This window comes from Phoca vitulina, unplaced genomic scaffold (assembly GCF_004348235.1).
Source record: "Phoca vitulina isolate PV1807 unplaced genomic scaffold, GSC_HSeal_1.0 scaffold15, whole genome shotgun sequence".
Classification (NCBI taxonomy): Eukaryota; Metazoa; Chordata; class Mammalia; order Carnivora; family Phocidae; genus Phoca; species Phoca vitulina.
In genome coordinates, this window is record NW_022589718.1 from 26,553,839 (window position 1) to 26,576,464 (window position 22,626).

A 22,626-nucleotide genomic window follows, 5' to 3' on the forward strand; every position below is an offset into this window, starting at 1 on the left:
TAGAATCTTCTAGGCCCTGGCTCCTGCATGTCCTGTCCCAGCCCGTCAGATGCCGCCTTCCGGCTGCAGGTGCGGGAGGCCCAGGGCCCCGTGCAGAGTGGGGTCGGGTGTGTGGGGCCTGGCACCGCTCTGGGACTCTGCAGCATGTGGCTTCTTATCCTAGCCAAGAGGCCCTGTGTTCTCTGAGGGGTCACGTTCTGCAGAAGTATGCTCTCAAGGTGTGGCCTAAATCAAAAGAACAAACAAGATGACGCCTCAAAGGTCAGCCCTCTTGTGGCTCTTGTCTCCACACCCAAACCTTTGTCTTGGACCTGCCAGGAGTCTTCTGGCCTGGCGTTGCTTTGTCTATGTGGCTTAACTGACAGCAAAGACAGCTCAGCTGTGAACAAAAAAATGCCTCGCAGACACTAAGAAATCATGCGTTACCCCAGGTCCTCAACGAGGATGGAGAAAATCTTAGAATGAAATCCAGAGCTGCCCGGGATTCTCCCCTCCTCACTTAGCACCTCTGGGCATCCGTCTTGGGTCTTTTTCATTTGAATGAACCCAGTGAACCAGCCTCCACCTTTCAAAGGAATCTGAGGAAACTTTCCTGCCAAGTCCCCACTGAGTGCCTGTGACACTCAAGAACTGGGCCCGGGCTCTTGTGTAGGTTAAGGAAGTCCGAGAAGAATAAAGATTATAGGGAAACAGTCTACCTTTCTTTACAAGGTCTTGTTTTGCATCCCTGAAATCTCAGACTCAGCTACTACAATGAAGTCCTGTTGCCGAAAGGGCTGGCCTTTTATCACCACTTAAAATCTAATTAATCCATATTGAAGCACAAAGATTTCTGTTGTATTTTAGGGTGAGGGGTCATAGAGCCCTCTTTGTTCATCCTTAGACTTATAATCATCAAGCATTGGGGATATAATTTTACCAAGCAAATTGGAAGGTAACAGATCAAATCCTTATCAGAAAGCCTAACTCATAGTTTTAACAGGGTCCTTCGTCCTTTACATGAAACATTATATTCGAGAAGAACAAAAACGCATTTCAGAGTTTCCAAAGAGTTAATGGCCAAAGCTTATATTCCAGGCAGCAGAGGACCAAGATTGTCACACTCCTGTCAGCCTCGGAAGACAGTGGCCCACGTAGTAAGATCTGTTAGAATGGCTTTCGTCTTTAGAGTAGCAATGCAATTCGTTGGACTTTTATTATCTTTGCTGGGATGGGTTTTGTCCATGATCACAACTTATTTGCCACAGTGGAAAAACCTCAATCTGGACTTAAACGAAATGGAGAACTGGACCATGGGGCTCTGGCAGGTCTGTGTGATCCAGGAGGAAGTGGGGAGGCAGTGCAAGGACTTCGACTCCTTCCTGGCTTTGCCCGCCGAACTCAGGATCTCCAGGGTTCTCATGTTCCTGTCCAACGGGCTGGGGCTCCTGGGCCTGCTGCTCTCCGGGTCTGGCCTGGACTGCCTGAGGATCGGAGAGACGCGGCGGGGCCGCAAGAAGGGGCTGCTGATCCTGGGAGGGATTCTGTTCTGGTCAGCAGGCATCTCGGCCCTGGCTCCGGTGTCCTGGGTCGCCTACAAGACGGTCCAGGAGTTCTGGGATGAGACCGTGCCAGAGATCGTGCCCAGGTGGGAGTTTGGGGAAGCCCTCTTCCTGGGCTGGTTTGCCGGGTTTTTCCTCCTCGTGGGAGGGTGCCTGCTGAACTGGGCAGCCTGCTCCAGCCGGGCTGCCCCAGCTCCGGGCCACCATGCAGGGGCAGAAACGCTAACTCAGGGGCCGTACCTGGAAAATGGAACCACAGACCTGAGAATGTAAGACTTGGACGGGACCAGAGAGACGCATCTTTCCACATCAACTGTGATGTGGGGTCTACACTAGAAAGGGGTCTTTGTTATGTGACTAAATCCGTGCTGCTCACATGTTCTCATTAAATAACTACTTTTCTATTCTAGACCCCCCTGCCCCCCCAAATCTGGAGAGGTAAGAAAGAGGCAAGTCTTATATCTAAAAGAAAATTATCATGGTAAGCATCACATAGGTATGGGCAAAAATAATTTCATCGATCTGGTTATTTAAATCAAAATGTGGTGGTGGTTGTCCATTGTAATCAGTATTAAGCTTTAATGTGTTAACTTTATATTAGAAACTTTTTTTGTTTTTGTTTTTATTGGTAGCTGGAAATAATAATTAGTTTCTATTTCCTAAAGGAAAACCCAATCTGAAATCCTTTAAACATTCTACATTAGCCACAGCACATGTTCAGCCTATCCCAAAGTGTAATTTCCACAACAATGACTTTGGTCTTCTTTGAACAGAGGCAGTTTGTGTTCAGGACGTAACAGGCGTGCTGTGTGACAGAACTGGACGAGGCTGACGGTCTTCAGTACTTTATGATACTCTCACACTCAAAATACTGGCCGGTCTCGACCTCTCTTGTCTCTTCCTTCAAAAGTTTCAAATCTAAAAAAGATGAACAATTCCAAAAATGTTTTGTGCTTGATGTCCAGATATTGATAGTTCCCACTTGCCCTAATACAAACTTTCCTTTGTTTCATTAAAAATGATCAGCGTGGGGCTATTTACTTTGGTGGTGAACCGACAGATATGTTCAGTCTGACCTACAAAGTCCTATTGCTTAACTCTTCCACAACATAGAAAGCATATTTAAGAAAACAAAAAGTGTGCATGCACAGGTGCATGAATTTGACAGAAAGGCAGGGAGGTAAGCAGACTTGAGATTTAGGCTCCATATGGTTTCATGTGTTATGTCGTACAGGTAGGTCAAGGGTCTGAAAAAAAACAGACCCGACTGAGGGTCTAGAGAGATTTCCGAAGTAAGATCGATTTATCTGGGTAAGAAATATTTTTCTTGAATGTGCTTTTAAAAAGGGACCACATTCAGTATTACTGCGATGTACGTACTGAAATCCGAGAGTGATAACACATGGCAATGTGACAGGTGCAATTAGTAAGATAGACAGAAAGCCTTGGAGCTGAACGCAAACTGCCGACTGACCATGTTGCATTTAGACTTCTTAATTCTTTGAGTTGTTAGAAAGGTTGGGAACAACCTGAAAGCCATCTGTACATTAACAATGACAGGAGGATGAGTGCTGCCTGGTGTGATTTCAGAGACAAACTGCGACCACGGTCAGCCGCGAGGACACGAGCATGGCGCTTGGCCACACCTTGGTGTTGCCGGTTGGCAGACTTATTTCCCTGCCCTTTCCTGAAAGCCAGTTAACACAGACCCAAACAATAGCCACTCTGGCAAGAATCCTTTACACACAATGAAGAAATATCTCCGAGCTCCGAGGTGACAGCATAAGACGTCACACTTCTCTGCACTCCAGCCGAAAGGCAGGAGTTGGTTTGGTTCAGGCTCCGTGGGGCTCAGGGATGGCTTTAGTATTTCGGAGTGTGGCACAATTCGCTGGGATCTCACTATCTTTGCTGGGATGGGTGCTATCCTGTCTTACAAACTACCTGCCACAGTGGAAAAACCTCAATCTGGACTTAAACGAAATGGAGAACTGGACCATGGGGCTCTGGCAGGCCTGTGTGATCCAGGAGGAAGTGGGGAGGCAGTGCAAGGACTTCGATTCCTTCCTGGCTTTGCCCGCCGAACTCAGGATCTCCAGGATTCTCATGTTCCTGTCCAACGGGCTGGGGCTCCTGGGCCTGCTGCTCTCCGGGTCTGGCCTGGACTGCCTGAGGATCGGAGAGACGCGGCGGGGCCGCAAGAAGGGGCTGCTGATCCTGGGAGGGATTCTGTTCTGGTCAGCAGGCATCTCGGCCCTGGCTCCGGTGTCCTGGGTCGCCTACAAGACGGTCCAGGAGTTCTGGGATGAGACCGTGCCAGAGATCGTGCCCAGGTGGGAGTTTGGGGAAGCCCTCTTCCTGGGCTGGTTTGCTGGGTTTTTCCTCCTCGTGGGAGGGTGCCTGCTGAACTGGGCAGCCTGCTCCAGCCGGGCTGCCCCAGCTCTGGGCCACCATGCAGGAGCAGAAACACGTATCACCATCAGCACCGGGAGATGCACAAAGCCCATCTGAAAATCTAAGCCAGCAAGTGTCAGCGGTGTTCACTCTTCAAGAGACGCTCACTCCTCTCAGCGTTTGGTAGGATTTCCTGCTACACAGCCACCCATTCACTGCGCTTTTAATTTTCTAAAATGCATCTTCCCCCACCCATGGCTATTCGCTTCTTAAATTATAATATCCTTCTAAGACAGTAAAAACACTTTTATCTTCTATTCTGAGACCAAAACCACTCAAGACTTAATAGGAATCATACTCATTACTGTGGATGAATTTTCTCAATTTTAAAATAGATTCAGTGATTGCACAGAGCTAGTAAATAAAACATTATGTTAGTGCTTACGTATCTTTGAAGGTGTTATTCATAGAGATGAATCATTTTGGCAACTGGGAATGTTCCTGCTAATCATTTACTGCTTTCAAGTGGGTAAGATCACCTATTATATTGAAACTAAAGCCTTGTTGCATATTTATTGAGAATGGACAACATTAGATTAGACTAAAAAATTGCTGGTTCTTTGAAAGCTTGAGAGGAGAGATGTGGGACACATCATCTCCTTTGTAATCGGAGACCTCAGTCTTTTCCAAAAGCCAGCCACATTCCTTCATGCTTTCCTCACCAGGGCAGAAACAGAGGGTGGCGATCTGGTGTTTGGGGAGATTCACGTAAAATACGGCCCCCCAAGTGTGCCCTGGCTTGGGTGCCCCACGCTCTGTGGTAGATGGCTGATGCCCGCTGTCAGCCCCAGCTGCCTCGGGGCTCTGAGGAGCGGCCACGGCGGGTGCTGCAGGTCAAGGTCGGGGGAAGCTCCTGGGACCACTGCCCCACCACCAGAGCACAAGGCCGGGATGGGCTCACCTTGGAGACCCCTTCTTTTAGGGGCGTGATAAAAATACGCCGTCTTTTTCTATCAGCAATACATATCACCCAACCCAGAACCATTCCCAGCAAACGGCTGGCTTGGGAAGTTCTGATGATGGATTTGGTATTTGCTCGGTACGTGGCTCGAGTAAACTCTTGTTTGCACCAATCAGGGAAACTGAACAGTAAACAACACTGAAATTAAGTATGAGGCAATATGCATCTTTGTTTAAAAAAAGAAAAAAACAACAAACCCACTGAACTTTTTTCCACCCACAAACACAGGAAAAGTGCAGAAACCAAAGTTAATCTATGTGATGTATTTGCATACTTTTACAGACGAGACAATTAAAACAGAAACATATTCAGAATTTAACCTGATTAAATATTTAGTTCAGTCCTGAGCTTTTGATATTTAATACAATATAAAGTAATAGCAAAAAAAAAAAAGATTTTAAATTTGATTTGCATGCTACAGAGATTCAGCTAAACTTTGTTCATTTGGCTAGCAATATTTTTTTTTTGTACCTGTAACTTAGATTCTGATATACAAAATTATAATAACATACTGATAATTCAAACTTGAGAACTAAATATTACATTCTTTTTACCCTGTGCAGAATAAATTCTACCTTTAAAAAATAGTATTTATAATATTAAAATTCGTATTGTTCATACGGTTTTGTGATCAAGTTATTAAAATGTTTTGTCACTGTGAATCATTTGGGTTAGTACAAATATGACAGAATTGTTAAAAGCTGCCTATAAATACATAACACTATTGCTGATTTTTAAAGTGTGGAAAAGGATTATATTAAAATAAGTTCGTTTCTCATGTTAGAAATGAGCAAATTTTGTAAAATAAAACCCAAAGTGTCTTGGTCACAACTGTTAACTACCAGCCTGAGACAGATTTTATTCTTTTATACTTGTCTGAAACTTTTTGTATTACAAAAAGTTAACAGCGAATCTGATGAAGATTTATAAAGGTGTAGATATTCCAATATAGCCTCTTCTATGTCAAACATTTAAAATGGCCAGAACCGAACTATATATTAAACAGAACATAAATAAGACCGTAAATAAATAAATGAAGAAAATAAAATCGTACGGCACAACTACACATAACTCTATAAACATTTTCACGGTCAAACTAAGAAGCTGAAAACAGCTGACCTTCATTTAGCTCTACATTAAATAAACCTCTGTCTTTCACATTTGACCTTGACAAGGATGAATGGTATTCTTTCTAGTTCTCCTTAGTCATCTGATAGAATGAACCGCGCGGCCTTGAAGGACTGTGTGCAGTCAATTCACAAGGCTGGGTTTTGTTCAAAGTCGTGTCACATCTGGCTATAGCTTCAGAGACATTTAGATATAAGTGGTGGGACAACTGAGGAAAAAATAATTAAAGTTCCAGGCTCAGAAATTGCTTAATTTTGAATTTCGATGCTGATAAAATGAACTTTGCAAAATAGGGATAATTACTTTCAAAAAACTAAAAATCCTTGCTGGGGATTCTATCCTAGAAATAGAACTTATCCTTTTTTTTTTTTTTATAAGGGGTCTATTCCTTGAAGGTGATTTTTGCATTTCTAAAAAAAAAATGATTTCATTACAGAAGATGGCTTAACCAAAAATCGCCTCTTCCACTGTAACTGACTGAATGATAAGTAGGATTTAAATTGCATAAATACTCTTCATTTTAAAAGCCTTTATGCCGGCAAAGCTACACGGCGGATCTCTTTCTTTTAAGCCGTGCCTGGTTGGGGACGCAGAGGACACTTGAGTCCGTTCCTCTCTCTTCATTTAGTTCATCTAGAATTGTTTTCTGAGACAAATGCCTTGGCCCATACTTCAAATTGATAATCTCCCCAGGCACACTCTTCTCTTGGCCTCCTTACCACAGATTACAGAGGGGAAGCCCCTCAACATGAGAGCTGCAAAATAATTTCTAGTGAATGTGAGAAATCTGTTTAATAAAGTTTTTTTAAAAAAATTTTTTGGCCACTTGGATCCAATCAAGATTCCTGTGTCCCCAAAGAAGCGCTCATGCGTTTCCCTCCACGGGGCTGTCTGTCCTCAGAGGGCCGGCTGCCCCGGGCTTGTCCTGGGCACCACGCTCGGACCTCGGACAGAACCTCCCCGGGACGCGTCCGCAAATCCCGGTCGTGCTCGCTGAGGAGCTGACTCGAGTGTGGTTAGGGTACCTGGCTTTCTCCTCCGCCCCCCACCCCCCCGCCTTAATGTGACAGATCACAAGGTCTTCACTGTAGCCGGGAGCACTGCTCCTCTGTGTTCTGAGATCTCACTCAGCATCTGGTTTTCTTTAGACTAAAAGAAAAGGACAAAAAGGAACTTGTTTTAAGGAAGCAAGTGCTCCAACAGAGGTCACCGGGTGAGCGCAACACCTGTTCCGGGTGGACTTGGAGCTGGACTCACATTTGCCTTTAAACGCCAAGCGCTGCCCCCTGGTACAAAGATAGCACGTTGGCCCGTTGCCATCCTCACAGTCTGCCCGTGAGACAATGAAGGAAAAGCCAAGATCGCTGTCTGCTAAACCGAGTTATTTCTCAACAGTTGGTTCAACAGGATACACACCGGGCGTTGCCCCGATTCCATTTATACAAAACACAGCCTCCTGGCAATTCGTATGTACTGGACGACATTTGTGTACCAGGTTATTCCATTTGGGTTATCTGATTTTTTTTTTCTTTTTTTAAACATACAAGAATTACATTCAAGGTACTTTACAAATTAACATGTTGAAAATCTGATGTGAAATAAAAGCTCTTTAAGAGTTGACAGTTACGTTACAAAAAGAACCCCCCTCCCCAAAACAAAACAAAACAAAACAAAACAAAAAACAAAAGTTCAGTCTTGTACCCTCCCTAAGAAGTGAACAGGTGACAGAATAATTTCTTTGGGGGGTGTAATCACACATCATCAGCCGGCAGGGACGGGATGCTTATCTTCGCTCTGGTAAAGTAGGCAATCTTCTCCCTAGAGGCAGGGGTGAGAAATAAACCGGCTTGAATATAATGTTGAAAATACTCTGTGCCCATTAAAAGGAGTCCCAGGAACAGCGTAGCATCCGCAAGCCTGCGCAGGAGGTCTTTTCCTCAGGCAGAACTCCATGAAATCAAGACCGTCTTTCCCCTTTACGGGAGGATATAAAGCATAAAAGGAGCACGGCAGCTCCGGCCTCTGGTGAATTGCCCCCTTCCTGGATTTCCAGCATCAGACAGTTTTTAAACCCCCAGGCGGTCAGTTATGAGTGCTTCTAAATGAGGCAGGAGAGGATGCAAGAAGTCCAAAGTCCCAGGGAACTTCTCAGGGACCTTGTAGAAAAGTACATGGTACCGGGAAAATTCTTTAAAATCGATACCATGCTCAGGGAAGGGACACTTGCTGAGTGATGCCATGAGTCCCAATGAAGGGGAAGGAAGGAACGTGCCTGTGGTAAAGGCAGATCTGTCCCCAATCCCGAAGCAGGGATAAGGAGAAACAACCCGAAAGGGAGACGCTGAGAAATACCCGGCAGAACGGTTTTCAGAGCTTAGGAGAGTATTTAAAAAATAATAATAAGGTTTTAAGATTGTAGAGTTACCAAAGACAGGAGCAATACATTCACTTTTGTGCAAAATCTTCACATCATACATAGTACCCCGTCCACACACATTTACTGAGGGTGTGTTCTGTAATGCAGGGCACGCCGGCAGCGATAAAGAACAGAGAAAAAAGAAAAGCACCAGCCTTCCTTTGAGAAAATAAGAGTCTATGTAGATGGTGGAGGAAGTGTGGGGTCGAGAAGCAAGTGCGGAGGTGGAAAAGCTCTAGACTAAGGAAAGGAGAGAGAAGAAAGGGAGAGGCCCAGAACTGTGGGCCCTGGCCCAAGAGTTCTCTTTGTGGTTTGCATCCTTACAGGCAAGGGAGCGAGCTCAGGACGTCACTGAAGGCCAGCAGGAGAACCCAACGGAACACGCGCCGCTACTGGGTTTCTTCGGCTCCCGCCGGGGCTGTCACATCCCTGAATCAGTGGCCACTTTTGACTCCTGATTTTGAACTTCCCTTGACAAATCAGAGGACCAGGGAACACGGGGCCCCTGTTTCCACGTGGAACAAGCAGGCAGGGTGTGTGTGTGTGTGTGTGTCCAGTGCTGGGGGCAGACGGAGCACCCCGCTCTCCCACCCAGGCCGGTGGCATGGCAGGGCGCCCCAGACGCCCCAGGCCCCCGGGGAGTATCCCCTACCCAGCACGGCGCCGGCGCCTAGGAGGGGCCCAAGGAACAACAAAAAGCCCAGAAGCTCTATGCCTTTCTGTGTTTTCTCAGTGAGATGTGCCATCCGCTTCTCAGGGTGGGGGGCACCCCGAGTTCCTGGGAGCCGGGCTTGACTCGGGTCAGGGCCGCTGCCGGGGGAGTCTGTAACCTCAGGAAGGAGCAAACGAAGCTCACACGGTAGGAGAGGATTTGGGGTCTCGTAGGCTAACGTGGACTTGCAGCATAACTCAGACGGCGCGGGGACAAGCCCAAAGTGTCGCGGGCGGGGCGGATTACCTGAAGGACTGCACCTGCCGAGGCACCTTGCGGCTCTGCTCCCGGAGCCGGCACACGTCCTTGGAGACCTGCCGCATCAGTTTCTCTGCATTCAAACCTTGCTTCTGCTCTTCTTTTGACTGTTCAGCCTGGCAAAGGAAATAAAAACCCCAAACCCCACAGAACACTAATTAGAAAGCTCCGGAGACGTGCTGTAAGGCTGAGCCTGGGGTGGGGCGGCAGCGTACGCAGCTGGTGTGTGCGGGTGTGTGCGTGTGCGCGCTCTCACCAGCAGGGGGCGCAGTCGCTGATTGTCTCGTGTGTGTGTGTGTGTGTGTGTGTGTCCGTCCTCTCACCAGCAGGGGCGCGCAGTCACTGATTGTCACAAGTATTAAAAGATCTTACTAGGTAGGTAATATGTGATCATTTTATTACGTCTGGGAAACCCAAGAACCCGCAAAAAAGAAATGAAAAACTACTTACAGCACTGTGACCAAGAAATAACTCCTAACATTTCAACCTTATTCATTTTTTCAAACTTTTTTTCTATCTAAGCCATTTTAAAAGCTGTTTACTGAAGTAGAATTTACATACCAGGTTAGCTTCTTTTACTTAGTAATATGCATTTAAGATTCTTCCATGTGTTTCCGTGGCTTGATTGCTCATTTCTTTTTAGAGCTGAATAATATTCCATTATTTACACGTACCAAAGTACAAGTACCATCACTCTCTAAAGGATATCTTGGCTGCTCCTAAGTTTTGGCAATTATAAGGAAAGATGCCATAACACTGATGTCCATAACTTTTCAACTCCTTTGGGTAAATACCAACAAGTGTGACTCCTGGATCATTTGCCAACAGCATGTTTATTTACTTTTGTAAGAAAATGTTAACCTGCATCTTACACTTACACAATATTATATGTCAATTACATCTCAATGAAGCTGGGGGAAAAAAGAATTGAAAAAAAATGTCATACTGTGTACAAAGTGGCTGTACTATTTTGCATTCCCACCAACAACAAACAAGAGCGTATCAGCCAGCATTTCATGCCGTCAGTGAAGAGTCAGCGTTTGAGAGTTTGGCCATTCTAACAGGTGTGTAGTGGTAGCTCACTCTTGTTTTAATTTGCAGTTCCCTAATGACATGATGTGCAGCACCTTTTCATATGCTTATTTACCATCTGTATATCTTTTTTGGTGAGGTGTCTGTTTAGGTCTTTGGTCTACTTTTCAATTGGGTTGTTCACTGTCTTATTGTTGAGTTTTAAGAGTTCTTTGTATATTTTGGGTAACAGTCCTTATCAACAGTCCTTTACGGTTTTGTATTTAGGCCTACAATCAGTTTTTAGTTAATTTTTGCTAAGTGTATAAAGTCTGTGTCTAAATTTTTTTTTTTTTTTTGCATGTGGATGTCCAGTTGTTCCATTTGTTGAAAAGACTCTCGTTTCATTGTATTGCTTTCACTCCTCTTTCAAAAGTCAGTTGACTCTCTCTATATTTACATGGGTCTGTTTCTGGGCTGTCTATGATGTTCCATTCATCTGCTTGTCTATTCTTTTATCAACACCCCACTGTCTTGATTACTGTTGCTGAACAGTAAGTCCTGCTGTTGGGTAGGGTCAGTCCTCCAACTCTGTCTCCTTCAATATTGCGTTGACTATCATCTGTCTTTTGTGTCTCCGTATAAACTTCAGAACCAGTTTGTCTATGTCCACAAAATAATTTGCTGGAGTTTTGATTGGGGTTACATTAAATCTATAGGTCAACTTGGGAAGAACTAACTTTTTTTTTTTTTAAGTAGGTTCTATGCCCAGTGGGGAGCTTGAACTCACGATCCTGAGATCAAGACCTGAGCTGAGATCAAGAGTTGGATGCTTAACCAACTGAGCCACCCAGGCGCCTAGAAAGAACCAACATCTTGACAATATTAAGTCTTCCTATCCATGAACATGGACTATCTCTCCATTTATTTAGTTCTTTGATTTTATCCATCAGGTTTTGTATTTTTCCTCATTTAGATCTTATACATATTTTGTTAGATACATAACTATTTCATTTTGGGGGGGGGTGAATATAGAAAAGCAATTGACTCTGTATGTTAACCTTGTATCCCGCAACCTTGCTATTGATTTCCTGTTTTCAATGTCATTGATTTCTACTCTAATTTTTATTTCCTTTCTTCTGATTGCTTTGGATTTAATTTACTCTTCGTTTTCTAGTTTCCTAAGGCAGAAGCTTAGGTTATTGACTTCTTTTCCAGTATATACATTCACTATTATAAATCTCCCTCTAAGCACTGCTTTTGCTGCATCCCACAAAGTTTGATAAGTTGTTCAAACACATTTAGTTCAAAATGTGTTTTCTCTTGAGATTCCTTTTTCTGACCCATGTGTTATTTAAAAATGTGTGGTAAGGTCTCCAAGAACTTTGGGCTTTTCCAGCTATCTTTCTGTCATTGATTTCTAGTTTTATTCCATTGTGATCTGAGAGTAGACACTAATGATTTGTATTCCTTTGTATTTTTAAGTTGTATTTTACGGCACAAAACGTGGTCTCTCTTGGTGAATGTTCCATGTGACCTTGAGGAAAATGTGAATTCTGCTGTTGTTGGATGAAGTAGTCTATGGATGTCAGTTATATCTAGTTAATTACCAGTGTGGTTGAATTCAACTACGTCCTTGCTGATTTTCTGCCTTTGGGATCTGTTCATTTCTGACAAAGGGGTGTTGAAGCCTCCAACTAAGAGTGGATCCACCTATTTCTCCTTGCAGATATATCAGGTTTTTTTTTTTTTTGTTTTGTTTTTTTATTTTTTTAAAGATTTTATTTATTTATTTGAGAGAGAGAGAACAAGAGACAGAGAGCATGAGAGGGAGGAGGGTCAGAGGGAGAAGCAGACTCCCCGCCGAGCAGGGAGCCCGATGTGGGACTCGATCCCGGGACTCCAGGACCATGACCTGAGCCGAAGGCAGTCGCTTAACCAACTGAGCCACCCAGGCGCCCCAGATATATCAGTTTTTGCCTCACATATTTTGATGCTGTGTTGTTAGATGCATACACATTAAGGGTTGTTATCTCTTCTTGGAGAACTGACTCCTTTATCATTATGTAATGTCCTTCTTTATACTGGACTTTTATGCTCAGCTGTCTGTTCTGTCTCAGATTAATATAGCTACTCCCACTTTGTTTTGATTAGTGTTAACATGGTATATCTTTCTCTATCCCTTAACTTTTAGTCTATATGTGTTTTATACGTAAAATGGGTTTCTTGTAGACAACATATAGTCAGGTCCTGCCATTTATTCAACTCTGACAGTCTCTTTGAATTGGCAAATTCAGATCATTAATGTTTAAAGTGATTATCGAGGGGCACCTGACTGGCTCAGTCAGTAGAGCATGGGACTCTTAATCTTGGGGTTGTGAATTGGAGCTTCATGCTGGGTGCAGAGATTACTTAAAAATAAAGTCTTGAAAAAATAAAGTGATTATTGATATAGCTGGAATGATATCTACCATATTTATTATTGTTTTCTTGTCATTGCTCTTGTTCTTTGTTTTTGCCCTCTACTCTTTTGCTGCCTTTTGTGGTTTTAATTGAGCATCCTATATTACCATTTTCTCTCCTTTCTTAGCATGTCAATTATACTTTTTAAAACATTTTTAAGTGGTTGTCCAATATTTTGTAATATGCAAAATACCACAGTACTTTACGGGTAGTGCAAGTACCATATAATAATAAAATATTCCTAATATCTCCCTGTTGTCCCTTGTATCATTGCTGTCATTCATTTCACTTACACACAAGCACATATATATGTCAAATACATTGTTGCTATCATTATTCTGAACTGTCATGTTAGATTAATTAAGAATAAGAAAAATAAAAGTTTTAACTTTACTGTCACTAATTCCTTCTTCAATGCTCTTCCTTTCTTTATGTAGATCCTAGTTTCTGGCCTATACTATTTTCCTACTCTCTGAAGAGCTTCTGTTAACATTTCTTGCTAGGCAGGTCTACTGACAACAACTTTTCTCAACTTTCATTTGTCTAAGAAAGTACTTCTCTTTCAGTTCTGAAGGATAATTTTGTAGGGTATAGAATTCTCAGTTGGTGGTTTGTTTTTCCTCTCAACACCTTAAATATTTCAGTCCACTCTCCTTGCTTGCATGGCTTTGGAGAAGTCAGATGTAATTCTTATCTTTGCTCCTGTAGAAGTTACTCTGGCCTCTTTCAAGATTTTTCCTGTATCTTTGATTTTCTGCTTTGAATGTGATATGCCTAGGTAGAGGGTTTTTTGATTTGTTTGTTCTGCATTTATCCTGCATGTTCTCTGGGCTTCCTGGATCTGTAGTTTCATGTCTGACACTAATTTGGACAACTTCTCAATCATTATGCTTTAAATATTTCTTCTGTTTTTCTCTTTCTTGTGCTGGTGCTCCCATTATGTGTAAGTCACACCTTTTGTAGTTGTCCCACAGTTCTCAGATATCCTGTTCCTTTTTTACCCCCCTCAGTCTTTTTTCTCTTTGAGTTTCAGTTTTGAAAGTTTCTACTGACATTTCCTCAAGTTCAGAGATTCTTTCTTCATCCATATCTAGTCTGCTAACAAGCCCATCGAAGGTATTCTTCATTTCTTTTAGTGTTTTCAATGTCTAGTATTTTTTTTCTTTCTTAGAATTTCCTTTTTCTTTCAGCTTATATTCATCATCTATTCTTGCATGTTGTCTACTTTTCCCATCAGAGCCCTTAGTGCATTAATCATAGTTGTTTTAAATTCCTGGTCTCCTAATTCCAACATCCCTGCCATGTCTAAGTCTGGTTCTGATGTTTTTTTCTGTCTCTTCTTTCAGTATGCCTGGTGATTTTATGTTGAAGGCCAAACAGACATAATGTACCGGGTGAATGGAACTCTGTAAGTAGGTCTTTAGTAATGAAGCGGAGGTGTGGGGGACAGGAAGTCTTTTATAGTCTTATGATTAAGTCCAGTCTTTGGAGGAGCCTGTGCTCCCAGCTGAGAACTTCACAATTGCTTCTCAGTCCCCCTGCATCCCTTAGGTGACACAGGGTGGCTGGAGTGGGTATTTATCTTCCCCCAAGTTGGTTAGGCTCTCATAAAACTTTTCTAAGTTAGACTCTTGTAAAACAGTTGCTCCTAAGGGCAGCTCTTGTTATCAGAATGCTCTGTTGTATTTCAACATTTTCCTCTCTCTGGTGGAAGCACAGATTTTCTTTTCTGATATTCACTAAGAGTAGAGCTCCTAGATGGGAATTCACAAAAGTGTGGGGGCTTCCCATGGCCAGTCCCCTGGAGTTTTTAACTCTTAGGCTTGTCTACATGGAGCCTCCAGGATTCATCAATTATAGTCTAGGTTCTCTTACCCTGGTACTGGTTCCCTCAGAGTCTCTGCTCTGGTGAGTTGTCATTTTCTGTGCTGCCTGTCTCTCCAATTCTGGGGGCAATGTTTTGACCCATGACCTCATTTTCCTGACAGATCTAAGAAGAGTTATTGATTTTTCAGTTTGTTCATTTTCTTTCCTTGTTGTTAGGGCAAAGTAGTGATTTCCTTATAGGCCAGTCCAGGAAATGGAAATCCATAACTTTTTAATAGTTTGATAAGATCCTTTAATAGCTAGAGCATAATTATTTAATTAACCTTCTGGAATCACATATTTAAGTTATTTCCATGCTGCAATGTTCACTGAAGTGGGAGTTAGCAATTTAAGCATCTAGATAAATGTACATTTGGTTACATTAGATTTACAGGAGATAAAAGCAGGCATGTCCTTCTTTTTTTTGAAAACTATCCACAATATGAGTATATCTGCATGCATCTATAGCTACATCCGTATCCATATAGAATTCTGCATTTGTATTACCCCACTATCAGGGAGAAAATAATCACAATTTTGTTTAATTTGACTTAGAGCTTAAGAACACATCATCTAAAAGGACAATTCCTTAGCTACATAAGTGAACTGTGAAATAGGAAATGAGGCTTAGGTATAAATGTGCTACTTGTTACTCCTCGCCCCTTCATATTTGGAAATTATGTGACTTATCCATTATGTAGAAGCTGACCTCCACAAAGGCATTGACTCCCACCTGCATGTAAAGCAAAGAGGCTGTCTGGTTGTTAATTTAGGGTTTTGGCTCACGGTTCACCTTGGGGTCTGAGCTGTTTACATGGGTCCATACACTTCAGAAGGGCAGGGACTATATCTGGGTTTTTTTGTTGTTGTTGTTTTGGTTTGGGTTTTTTTGGCATCTGTTTAACATAATTTATAGAGGTCCAAGTGCACAATAAAGATTTTTAAGCCAGTGGTTTGTTTTTGAAAACTGCCTCTATTTGCAGAAGCTGCTTGTGATGTTGTGTTATAAAATGAATTATATTAAGTCAAATGGCTGGAGACTTCTCATTACATACATACTTAATGAAGGGAAATGTCATCTAGAAGCAGTCTTGTCAATACAGACTCAAAAACAGTAGTTATCCTCACCTGACAGAAACAGAAATCTAATTTAAGTTACTTTGAGTTTGGGGAAAGAGTGAGATCTTATAACTATGTGAATTGGCTTTTTGGCATTTGTTTGGGAAGCTGCTTTAAGAAAATGAATTCTAAACAGAATTTTTGGTGGTGAAACAGGGTAGCTTCCCTCCTAATCCTCCCCAGGGTGTTGGGGAAACTGAGCCTGCCAAGCATGCTCTAGGAAGCTCCCTCGTGCTGGAAATGACCACATTGCTGCTCTTCTCCAACAGAAACCACCGTTCCTTTTATCCTTGACAAGATGCAACGTGACTTGGTTTACTCAAATCTGTGTCTCAGGCTCTCTCTGGCACATTTACCAAGTACCAGCCATTTTCACAATGAGACCTGTGGGCAGCACAGGAACTAAAGATTCTTTTCAAGGCACCCTTACCCTGCCTCCCTTTCGGAAGTGGCTTGAGGGTGGGGCCTTGTCTGCCCTCCTCGGTGCCAGACTCCCCAGCGCCTCCACACGCCTGCACACAGTGGGGGTGCAGTGGACACAGGCTGAAGGAACGAGTGTCAGTCTGTGGGAAAAACAGGCTTTTAGATGATGATTTTTAAGATTAATGTGCTTCAGTAACTCTCAAAAGATTTAGAACAGCCTTGGGTTTTTTCCAGTGATGACTGACTACCACAAAAGCTCTCCAGAAGGCCAGAAAATAAAGACTGACGGATTTAGATTCAGATTCGAGCAAACACCTGCACTTCTCTCACTTGAAAGGTGTTCAAAAGACAAATGATAGAGTCAACAAACCCATTTGTAACTCAAATAACAGATAGGTGTAGAAAGAGGTCTCTCAAGGAGAAAAATAGGACGTAACAGAAAAAAAAGGGCACTGGGTATGAGCAGGTGTCTCACAGAATAAACACGAATGGCAAATAAACATGTCTCATCAGTGACACCATTCTCACCACCAGACTGTGAACATTTAAGGGACTGGGAGTCCGAGGGACAGCAGGGTGTATGTCCCAATGCCTGAGCCTCCGGAGGTGAGAGGGCTGTGCTACAACTGCCCAGGAGGAAGCCTCTGGAGTCACATGTGGCCCCCCCAAAGTGTGGGGGGGAGGTTCTGGGTGTTGGGGGGAAGGGAGTTAGAGGCCAGGGAGACTCAGTTCATGTGGGAGGCGCCCCGCCCCGAGCACTGGTCAGCCTCTCTCCCCATGGCCTCCCAAGGGCTGTGCTCCAATAACACAATATGAAACGTAGCGCTGCTTAGCGGGGGCCACTGGTCATGGTGGTGGCAGCTGGGGCTGTAAAGGATATGGTTGGGAAAATTTAGAATGTCGGTGTTTGTTGGTAGCTTAGGGCAAAATCTTACAAGACAGAGATCAACTCAGGCCAGAAGTCAGCACTGGCACAAAGAGAGGGAAGAAAAAACAGCTTTGCTAAGGGTGGTCGCCTACAGCCTACAATCTAAATTGACTGGACAATCCCATCATTGAGATCCTCCTGGACTTGAAAAAGCCAAGTCTTTCTGTTATAAACTTTGGAAGGAGAAAAGACTGGTGCCGGCAAAAGGGGGATTATAAGGATCTTGTCTTCCCATATGCGCCCCCTGCTTCAGACTCTGTCAAGGCCAGGAAAGGAAAGAACAAAGTTTTAGCCTTAAAAGACTTAACAGACGAGACCTTTGCCTGTGGTTGGTTTGCAGCCAAACTGACAGGACCAGCCACTCTACTACTAGGCATTTATGCTTTGGAAACACTACTGAATCCTGAACGGTGTCCCAGAATGTACAGGAATGCTCATTTCCACATTGTCCAATAACTGAAAATATGGGAAACTCTCATTAGAATAAATAAATAATTACGATGTATCTACACAGGTGAATGCCTTAAAAATAATGAATTACAGCAACATTTACTAAAATGGACAGCTATTTTTCATAGAAGAACATAGAATTAGGTGGGCGGAGAAAATCAAGTTTTGCGACAATTTGTCTTCATGACCCTATTTTTGTGTAACCCTTCCAAATAACACTAACACACATACACGGCATAAGAAGGAACCGGAAGGACAAATGCCAAGGGGAATGGGACTTCCACGAGGCATCACTGCTTTTTGCTTTCTACAGTTCTGTATTATTTGGCTTTGAACAATAAGCATATGGTAATTTTTTAGCTAAAGAAAATCTTTTTAAATTTTAAAATATTCTCAAAGCGCAAGTGTACTTACTCCCTGTAAATCTGAAGGTAAAAATGCTGTGGCCCTTTTCGGAAAGATGAGATTTTTAAAAATTTACTTATCCAGCAAGTACTTACGAAGCATCAAGCATACTCACACCACTTTATGGAAAGCTAAATATCCTGCAAAAGGGCACTCCTAGTACTTTGCTAACCATAATCCCCTGCAGTTAACTTCTGATTTTTTTCACCACAAAGGATCCTTTTCCAGATATTTTTTACTGCCCCACTTTCCTCTGCCTGTTTTGAAAGATTCTGTTTAGAAAGGCGGCCTTTATTTGCTAAGTAATAATTCTCTCTTGATTATTTTGCAATTGGTGAGATAGTTTAGCCGTCACTCGGAGATTCCAAATTGATGTCATTCGAATTCAAAGGGGACAAATGGGATCTTTTAGTTACTTTGTGAAGTCTTGCCTTTAGAAAACAGATACTTTTTCATTAGGTCCCAGAGAAGGAACCACTGACTTCGTAAACAGAAACAAATGACTTCTCCCGTGATGAGGTCTATCAGATTGGTAAGCTGGTACGTAGACAAAAGCATTGCTGCTATCCTAATTCTTGGCAACACGGAACATGAATAAATCAATCTTAACATAGCCGTCTGCTTATTGACTTAAGCAACGGACAGGTCGGAAAAGGCCAGAGAGAGAAGGTACGTGCTGGGTATACTTGGGTAAGAAAATCTGGGCCAGTTTCTCCGGGATCTATTTTATCAGATGAGAATTACAACAGGCTCCCCGGGCCCTGTCCCACCTTCGGTCACCTTCCACAGGAATGGAACTGCGGGGGTCTGTTTTACCCGCTGCGGAAGAACACTGGTAAGATGGTCCCTCTAAATAAGGCTGATGGCTACTGCCTTTCCAGCGTGTTTGTGGGCACTGCAAAATCACTTTGAAATCTGTTTCTTCTGGGCAAAATAAGACTGACCATGAAACATCTTCCTCTCCCCGCTGAATAAGCGCATACTTCACTGAAAACTATATTTGTCCATGTGTTTGTATCTGTACCCACACATCTGATCTCTCTCTCAAAATCTGGGTGACCAAACACATCATGAAATTTTTGTCAGCTGTTAATAAGAGTAGCCAACTTTCAGGCAGTTAAATCTCCATGCTGAATACTTCATTGTAATCAGTAAGAATTATTTTGTTGAATGAAGTGTATTAGTATCTTTGACACATGGTTTTCTTAGCAGATTCTAGCTTTAAAAAATGTTAACATCTGTATTATTTTAAGCTTTAAAAAAAGGCTAGCATCACAGAACTTTGGCGTTTTGACAGGGAAACACTCTGAGGAAGAAAAAGAAATTTCTGCTTTGTAAGCAACATGAGGCTCCTTTGGAAAAATACCAACCCTTCCTCAGCACCCCTCCCCTCTCCTCACCCAACAAGTCATGATAAGCTGCCTGATTCACAGGCTCGGAAGCCACTTTTTATGCCCCAGACTCCAGAAGAGTACGATTAACCTTTAGTTTATGCCATGGACGCCTGACCTGCAGAAAGGTCCAGTGATTTACTTACAGCCACGTTGAGAAGCCTAACAGAGTAAGGAACACGATCCAGTCCGAATTTATGGTCCTACGTTTCTTGCTCGGCTTCCTGAGGGGTTGTGTGATACACGAAGCCACGGACTCTGATTCCGTTTTTATTCTGAGCTACAAAACAGACCTTCCGCCACAAAGGAGGCAGGTTATGGAGTGCGACCCTGAGACCTGACAGCCTTCCTGACAAGGGAGGCAAATCCAGGACCTGCTGCTGCCTTCAAGTAACTGCTTTTCTGGGAGCTGTATTTTTTATGGCAATTGGCAGGCTCTTTGCTCACTGTCAGGCATTTTATGACCGGGCTGCTGAAAATCCCACAAATCCCCACTACTTCAGGGAAATGGTGGGAATCAAAGGGCAGCGTGTTGTGTGCGCATGTGTACAAAGAAGTGGATGTGGAAATGAAGAGCAAGCAGGAGAGAGAAGTCCATAGTGGTTACCAACGTTTGTGGCCATAATGAAAGGTACACCACTGAAATCGTCTGTATTTTCGCAGACGAGTCTGTTCCAAACTTTAGTGGTGAGAAAGCCAAGTATGCAGCTCAAGTCGTCTCTATACAGAGTTGGTAAGCGTAAAGAGAAAAAACCAGCTGTCCTCGGGAATCAGATGGTTTTACGATGGTTTGCATGCACTTGGCTTTGAGCGCTCCATTCTCCCTGTGGCTTGAGACGACAGCCGTCCTTGGGCAGAAGGAAGAAAAGATGCAGGGACGGCGGGCTTAGCGCAGCTCCTACAGTTCGTATGAGCGCTGCTCTCGTGGCCTGTGTAAGACCCAGCTGCGGACGCCTTTAGATGGAAAAGCCTCAGGGAACCCCATCTCACCTCGGACTGCAGGATTCTCGAAGCACGGCCTGTGCCCTAACGGTTTGGCTCCTGGGCCCCGCAGCCTTCCAGTTCCACACATCTCCCCACATCTTCACTTATACAGAAAGCATGTTAGATCTGATTCAGACAGATTACAGATTTTGCAACTGCAAGGGATCTCGGGGGTCATCTGATCCAATCCTCTTATTTTGTAGATTAAATATGTAAAATCCTATTTGAGCACGGGAAAAATAGAAGCCCCACATAGGCACATTTTTATGGCATTTTTTAAGGCTGATTTGTCTTTAGTTTGTCAGACGAGGAAGGAAGGAGCTATGACAGGAAGGAAGGAGAACGGCAGTGAGAAAGCAGACCTGGTAAAGAGAATGTAGCGCCCATCCCGCCGCGCTCCCGGGCCTTTGCTGGTACAGTCACTCTCTTCCTTCACACTTAGACCCTCAGCTGGGACCTCCAACGTCTACCAGACTTTTTCACCAGATATCAGCAGGCTGGGTAGAGAGCTCAGCCCTGTACCGTGCACACAAATATAGCATTTTGTTTATATGCGCATCAACTCTAACAAAGGAGTTTGTACTGAGCTGTTAATAGCGTCCCCATCTGCCGTTCACACTAAAAATCTAGGAAACTGATAGCAATGGTATGGAAACTTGAATAAAATCATGAAGACAACCACCTCAGCTCTAATCCCCTTAATTATTTAGACACATCTTCATGTTTATTCCAATTACTCCATCAATGCTGGAATTTTCTTGATGAGAACTGGAAAACGAGATTCTCACTCTGAATCAGACACCCCTGACATGTGAGCCCAGACCCTCTCCTTTCCTGCTGCCCTTGTGGTCATCAGCTCCCTGTGGAGTCTGGGGGACTTCATGGAGGCACCCCCAGGGTCTCCCCTCGTGTCCCTTCTCTGAGCCTCCCGCCCCTGCCGGAGACTCTCCCGTTGAAGCCACATGTGCCGCGGGATGGCCTGGCACCCACACGTGCCCCTGCCAGAGCGATTCTTTCCTCCTTCTGCCAGAGGAGGCCTGTGAGATGCGGTGTGCAGGGCTCCCGGGGGCCGCCCTACGGCGAGCAAGCAGCACCCAGGGGCCATGTCCTTCCCCCCCTACCTCGCCTCTGCTCTGCTCGAGGCTGCACCCCCTTAGTGACGCAGGGGGACAGGCGTGTTTAGCCCACGCTCCGCACAATCGCAAGCAGACCCTCCTTCAGCTCTTCTTCTCCCTCAGTATCTTGCTGTGCAAACTGATTAAGAAACCAACTAAGTGCCGGTTTGTCAGATATACAGATCAGAAAACCTCTATTAAGATATAATTAAATTTCTAAGCATAATCATCAATGCAACTTCTGGAATGATGATTATAATCATCAGTAGTTTATTATGGGGCCAGAATCATGCATAAATAGGTACAATTTAATGACTAAACAACTGCAAATTAATATAAAAACAGACCACTATTTTACAGAAAAGAATTCTCAAGTGTCACTCTTCCTAAGACACTTTCCAAAACCGGAACAAGACCTGCCTATGTCCCGCGTTGGGCAACACTCCAGAGATCCCGGATCTTTGCAGTCGTGCTACAAACAGCAAACGCCCAGGATCTCCGAAGTATTTCCGGGGAGCTGCAAGGCCAAGTGCCCTGCTCCTGCCTTAGCTCTGAACGAGTGTCGCTACGGTGGTGGGAGGAGGCCCGCTCTGTGAGCAAAATGCATCCAGTGTGGCGTGCAAGGTAACTCGGCTGGCGAGGCCAACTGCACGTGGCTTTGTGCAGAAGCGTGGTGGGTTGTGCTGAGGTTTGAAGCACGAAAATCCTCACACACCCTCAGCAGCACTTTCAAGGAGACACTGGTTCTGGGGTAGGCCCAGGAAATGAGAGCACCCGTCAGGATGACAGCCGGCACCCACTTCTCAGATGGCGACTTGAAACGGGGACACACTGCCAATAATTAGGAGATGAGAGGGGAAAATACCACCCACGACGCACAAACGGTTGCCTGACACAGCTGTTAACAGTTTTCAAAGACGTCACTTACAAGGGAATTTAGTTCAACTTCGTATTATGCCCGGAAAACCTGCCTGATAGTCCCATGATTATTCCCGCCAGTA

General features: G+C 43.9%; 3 protein-coding genes across 4 annotated transcripts in view; 2 read left to right on the forward strand and 1 right to left on the reverse strand.

Annotated features, from left to right (window-relative positions):
- The first annotated feature begins 1,151 nt into the window (after positions 1–1,151).
- LOC116637750 (putative claudin-24) lies at positions 1,152–1,814 on the forward strand. Its single transcript, XM_032413243.1, has one exon. The coding sequence runs from the start codon at positions 1,152–1,154 to the stop codon at positions 1,812–1,814; it is 663 nt and encodes a 220-aa protein (XP_032269134.1).
- Positions 1,815–3,398: 1,584 nt separating this feature from the next.
- Positions 3,399–4,052, forward strand: CLDN22 (claudin 22). Its single transcript, XM_032413242.1, has one exon. It carries the CDS (start codon positions 3,399–3,401, stop codon positions 4,050–4,052), a length of 654 nt encoding a protein of 217 aa, XP_032269133.1.
- A 917-nt stretch (positions 4,053–4,969) lies between these two features.
- The window catches only part of WWC2 (WW and C2 domain containing 2), a 202,904-nt gene continuing 185,247 nt past the window's right edge, over positions 4,970–22,626 (reverse strand). Inside the window, exons 21-22 of one of the 2 annotated variants that reach the window (XM_032413687.1) lie at positions 9,459–9,586; positions 4,970–7,902 (exon numbers count right to left, since the gene is read on the reverse strand). In XM_032413687.1, coding sequence (XP_032269578.1) covers positions 7,836–7,902; positions 9,459–9,586 — 195 coding nt within the window. In that variant the 3' untranslated portion in view covers positions 4,970–7,835. The remainder of the gene's footprint in view (positions 7,903–9,458; positions 9,587–22,626) is intronic. The other variant, XM_032413686.1, reaches the window with a different exon arrangement.